This window comes from Rhagoletis zephyria, unplaced genomic scaffold (genome assembly GCF_001687245.7).
Source record: "Rhagoletis zephyria isolate East Lansing unplaced genomic scaffold, Rhagoletis_zephyria_1.1 Rzeph_scaffold_01540, whole genome shotgun sequence".
NCBI lineage: Eukaryota > Metazoa > Arthropoda > Insecta > Diptera > Tephritidae > Rhagoletis > Rhagoletis zephyria.
Window position 1 is genome coordinate 27,440 of NW_016158624.1, and position 5,550 is coordinate 32,989.

A 5,550-nucleotide genomic window follows, 5' to 3' on the forward strand; every position below is an offset into this window, starting at 1 on the left:
TAAAATTTTAATTTTTCTATTATTATTATTCAAATTTTTCTACCAAGTTTGAAATATGGACTTATATGGTTTTAGTTAGATAATTATCTGTATTTTTATAAAAAATAATAATAAACAATAAAAAAAAAACAAAAAAATAGCCAAAACTGGTGAAAATGTCGCGTCCCTATTATTTTTCACATGGCTATATCGTGCCCTAAAATGCAAAAAGACGTAACAAACATCGTCACTGAAATGGAAAAAGTCGTAACCATTTTTTTTTTCATAAACCGATGTGTGGAGTTGTAATTACTGAAATCCATCATGCCAAACAAAAATTGAATACTGAATTTCTTATGAGTTACGACGTTTTGCAATTCAGCCTCAATGTTGTTATGTCTTTTTGCATTTCAGGCGTTGATGTGTATGTACGGATGTATTTAATAATGTACCTGAGCTACTTACAAATATATGCTATAGCTACAACTACAACAGATACAATAACACATAAATTTCAATAAAAAAAAGATAAACAACTAAGAAGATAGACTTACTAATGTACAACAAACAAACAAACTGCACTTACATGCATACAAACAAACGTAATAAAATTATGTGAATAATGATGTATTATCATTGCTGAACTACTTACATGCGGCGAACTATTTGTAGCGTTGTTTAGCATGACTTGAATTTTATGCAAATTCTTTCTTAGACTTTAATCGAATTGAAGTTTAATTATGGTGGTGAAGTGGTGGTGGTGGTGGTAGGATTGATTGGTGGTAACTATAACTTTGGATCAATTTAGTTCTTTTGATTTTGAGGTTTTTTTCTTCTACAATTTTTTCGCAAAATTATGTAGTTGGTATTTTTAAGTATACATCTATTGCAACGGTATACAGTAATTTCAATGTTGTGTGTAGTTGAAAAGAATTTTGAGACTTTAGAACTTTTGCTTAGTTTATGTTTTTTTTTTTAATTTCTTTTAATTTAGTGATTTTCTTGCAATCGGTAAAATTTAATTGTTGCCTGGTATTTTGCTCGTATTGTAGTTTAGCGCGCCTAAAATGATAAATATTTACAAAAACAGATGAAAAAATTAAAATTAAGAAAATTTAAAGAATAAATATAAGATATCTTTTAATGTTGTTAATACATATATAACCACAAAATAGCATAAAAGGACGTAAATATGTATGCACTATGTACAGGTCCATTTCAAAGTCAAATTGGACCGAATATTTCAATACTAAAATGTATGCATAATCTGAATAATATGTCCGTGTGTAGGTGCCAGTAAACAATGGTCGATGGCTGGAAGGAAACGCGGCTAATAAAGTAATTTAAAATGTTCTAAGAACAGGAAAAGCATAAAAGTACACATAATTAAGTTTGTTAGTGTAACACACAAATTTGGTGGTTGCGGCTGTATACATAAATATGTACACAAGTTTTTCCTTGATTTGTACTGATGAATATTAAACAGTCGACACACTTTTCATTTTTTTCATCCTGTCAATATATCCAAAGCGGTTTATTCTGTGTTATGAAAACTTGTTCTATTTCAACAATTGCAAGGCTGGAAATGCCGCAATGTGCTTTTCATTTAACATTTTCATACCACAACATTGCATTGTTGCAAATTAGTGTCGTTATTGACGTAACAACGCCAAACGCAGCTTGACGAAGAGGATTCTGCAGGCATCTGGCCGGCCTCATACATTAGCCAACAACAAAGCTATGAGCGCCACCAGAGCCCGTTGGCCAACCGACCAACCACCGACCGATTAGGTACTCGACAGATGTAGCGCACGGTAGGTACATACATGTAAAAGCCAGAATGGAACGAAAACAAAAAATCGATAATGACTGCCTCGCGCTGGTATTTGCACTTTTCCATGCGCAGTCCAGTATACCAGCGCAAAATCAGCGCCGCGATTTTGACGCAAAGAAAAAGCGTTCAATAATTAGTAAAAAGCAAAGGTTGCATATGTATGTACTTATTTAATTAAACAATTTTCTTTTTCTATTCCGAAATACCTATCAGTTAATCTTACATACATACAAAGAAAGATAGGGGCACGTTGAGCATTTTGCTAATGCAGTAGAGGGTCGGATCGTTTGTGTTTTTATAAATTGGCAATTATGTTTAGTGCATTGCATATATTCTTACCTTAGTACATGCGTAGTAAAAGTTTATGCGGATTTATTTTATGTATATTTATTGATTTCACACGTTCAGCAAGTCAATAATGCAAAGAACCTCTTTTGTTTACAGCTTCACCAGGTTCTGAACTTCTGCTCTTTGCACAACGCCTCGAAATTGTGCCCACAAGCACTACACTTCGAAATTCAAAGGGGCTGCAATGGCTTTTCCCCAACACTTTTTGCCTTAGTACTTGATGTATTTTGCAATCCCTAACGCTGCAAAGTTAGCGCTGCTGCTGCTTAGAATGGCAGATAATCCGAATGTTTGCAGTTTCACAATAACTTTTTAGTTATCAATAGTAAATTTTATTTTTATTATTGAAGAAAAAACGGAGCCGCGGTCCGTGCACACAACCGAATTTACCCAATTTTCATATCGAATTGTCATCAAAAAGATGCAATTTACCTCCACAAAATTCTTGCCGCCAAATACAATCCACAACAACTCGCGTTCCATTTGGGAGTTTTTCTTTCAATTTGTTTTGAACTCATTCTGCACAGGGTTGCATTGGTTAAAGGACCACATAATCGGACATGGATTTGCCTTAAATTAAAAAAAATATATATATTTTATAAATAAATTAGAGCTCTTCAAAACTTTCTGCAAATTCCAGAAATATAAATGTTTTATTCTTGAGGAAAAAAATGTTTATTTAAATAATTGTTCTGTTATGTCACCCTGTGGGATGTAAGTGACACATCTGTATTAACACACAGCTGTTTATTTGACACGCATCAAAAAAAGCACAAAAAGAAAACAAGATCTGTGGTTTATTCGCATTGAGGGAATTTCATAAATATTTTGCTATCCTGTATAACACGAATAAATTCATAATGAAGGGGCAACCTACGAAGGATGTAACGCAGTTAATTCATGAAATAAAAGTCGGGTATGTGTTTAAAAGAAATTAATTATTCGTTGCTAGCATACATTGTTTACCGATTCCAGTAACGTGGAAGGCTCTTACAACATTACAACAAAAACATTGAAATTATTTAAGAAAATTATCAATGGTCTTGAATGGGCGCATGCAGAGTAAGTCATGTGAAAAATATACAAAAAAAAATCACTATAACCAACGTGCTTCCATGGCAATTAGTGAACTCATGAACATAGTGCGTACGCAAGGACATATTCTGCAATCCGCAATGCCGCAGGAGACTGTAACCGCCAATATTGCACGTCGTATTCTGAAGCTGATACGTGAGGAGTTCGACTTACTTCAAGCAAAGGTTTAATTATTTGATTACAGCGAATATGGCCATCATCACTATTCCATCTTTTTAAGGTACACCAATTCACAGATGACCAAGCGTCCATGTCACTGCACAAACTGGTTACACAAACGAGCAATGATGTTAGCGTCGATTACACGGAACCACAACAGGGGTTACGTGAGGCACTGCTGGATCATTTGCAAGAAATCGAGACAGAATTGGAAACAAGTTCAGAAAATATTTGCGCGCAAGCTGAAGAGCATATACACTCCTCAGAGGTTATACTAACTTTAGGGCACTCGCGTAGTGTTGAAAATTTTCTTAAACGTGCTGTGAAGAAACGCCAATTCTTGACTATCATCATAGCTGAGTGTGCGCCCGATTGCAGAGTATGTCAAATAAAGAAATATTGCCTGTATAAATCTTAAGCATTCCCATAATTTTAGGGTCACAATTTGGCAGCGAGCTTGGCAAACGGTAACGCAGAGATAATCGTTATACCAGACTCTGCCATTTTTGCAATGATGTCGCGCGTCAACAAAGTCATTATTGGTACACATAGTGTACTTGCTAATGGAGGGCTGCGTGCGGCTTGTGGTTCATATACGGTTGCTCTATCAGCTAAACATTATTCAGTACCGGTTATTGTACTGTCGCCTATGTACAAATTGTCGCCGGTACATTTGTGCTCATTGGAGCAAGACGCATTCAATTTGGTAGGCTGCGCGGAAGATGTTATCGGATACGACTCGCTGGCTTCTCACTCTGCTAAAGTATACAGTCCCATATTTGATTACGTACCACCAGAGCTTGTAACGTTGTTCATTTCAAATATGTAAGTTTAGGGTTGTTGTAATGTGATACTACCTTTCATTGGAAAACTATGAATTTTGTTTTGTCGTTTTTTTCAGAGGTGGCCATGCACCGTCATATGTGTACCGGCTATTGACTGAACTCTACAATCCAGAAGATTATGAGATTTAAAGAACAGCGCCACTATTTTTGAACTTCCACACCCTGAAAATTCTAGCCTAAGCATTTCAAGCTTTCGCAATAAGTAAAGCACACAAAGTAAAGTATAAACAAGTGAAATGGAAAAAGATAGATGAATGAAAAACGAAAAAAACTAGCCGATTATATTACTTTTATGCACGTTTGCAAAGACGCTGTTGCTTTGACTTTATAGTATGCATTCGTTAGCGATTTTAAATACCGCGTTTCTCCGCGGCTGTTGTCTACCAATCGTCTAATCCAATTACTGAACACAGACCGCAAAAATGTTGCTCACAATACATGCCTATACTCCCCCTGTTTCCTGTTCAATTTCCTATGGAAAGCATACTTTGAAATTAGTTTGATGAACACCTTTTATTTTAGCGCACTGCGTTTCAGTACAATTGTCACATGTCACTCAATCACATTTGCTTTTAATTATTCTTCAGTGCAAATTATCACAGTTTTCGGAAGGCAAAGACCTATAAAGAACCTTTGTGCTCATGACACTCGCGGTTATTGTTGAAAAAAAATTGCGACTTTGTCCTAAGGAAAGTGAAAAAATACAACGTAAAATTACACTAAAATCAACTTTTTTAATTAAAATTATAATTTTGTGTATATTCTTAAGAATGTATAAGTACATACATATGTATGTATGTATGCGAAGTGTGAATTTATACCTCAAAGAAATATAGTGAATTTTAAATTATCGCAAGTTAAGTCGCCGTTGATCAACGAAGAGTACTAAAGTTTTGCTTTTGCCAAATCTATTAATCTTAGTTGGGTTGGTAGTTTCCAATAAATTCTTTGGGAATAAATCCGTTTTAGCTAGTAAAAAAGCAAATGCTTTTTTCTTAAAATTACATACCTTTCACTTTAATTTATTTGAATAAATAGAGCAAAAAATCGGAAATTTTAAGAAAAAGCATTTGCTGAGGTTTTATGCATACGGCCCAACATCAATTACATACATGCGGACGTATGAAAGTATATACGTACTTATGTAATTTTGTAGGTACATACATACTTATGAACATGGTATGGGAGGTATTGTTACTTAATTTAGGTGATTTGTTGTAAGCAAAAAATTGTTTTATGAAAACAAAAGATGATGACTGGACTGTGATGTATGTTTGTGGTACGCTTAGT

The 5,550-nt window shown here is 34.6% G+C and overlaps 1 protein-coding gene and 1 long non-coding RNA gene across 2 annotated transcripts; one reads left to right on the top strand and one right to left on the bottom strand.

Moving 5' to 3' along the window:
• Positions 1-945: 945 nt before the first annotated feature.
• LOC108364345 (uncharacterized) lies at positions 946-2,632 on the bottom strand. The gene is made up of 2 exons (XR_001847748.1): positions 2,153-2,632; positions 946-1,041 (listed from the first exon to the last, which is right to left on the bottom strand). It is a non-coding gene; the product is annotated as an uncharacterized LOC108364345 (long non-coding RNA).
• Positions 2,633-2,893: 261 nt separating this feature from the next.
• On the top strand, positions 2,894-5,140 carry eIF2Bbeta (eukaryotic translation initiation factor 2B subunit beta). Its single transcript, XM_017617990.1, has 6 exons — positions 2,894-3,077; positions 3,137-3,223; positions 3,288-3,420; positions 3,477-3,794; positions 3,852-4,240; positions 4,317-5,140. Exons 1-6 carry the CDS (start codon positions 3,022-3,024, stop codon positions 4,387-4,389), a joined length of 1,056 nt encoding a protein of 351 aa, XP_017473479.1. The 5' UTR covers positions 2,894-3,021; the 3' UTR covers positions 4,390-5,140.
• The last annotated feature ends 410 nt before the right edge of the window (positions 5,141-5,550 follow it).

What these genes read in the sequence shown, in the direction of transcription:
- eIF2Bbeta (XM_017617990.1), top strand. Translation starts at nt 3,022, where the DNA reads ATGAAGGGGCAACCTACGAAGGATGTAACGCAGTTAATTCATGAAATA. An exon ending in ATTCATGAAATAAAAGTCGG is followed by an intron (nt 3,078 to 3,136) that starts GTATGTGTTTAA and finishes TACCGATTCCAG; the next exon opens with TAACGTGGAAGGCTCTTACA. An exon ending in AGTGTGCGCCCGATTGCAGA is followed by an intron (nt 3,795 to 3,851) that starts GTATGTCAAATA and finishes CCATAATTTTAG; the next exon opens with GGTCACAATTTGGCAGCGAG.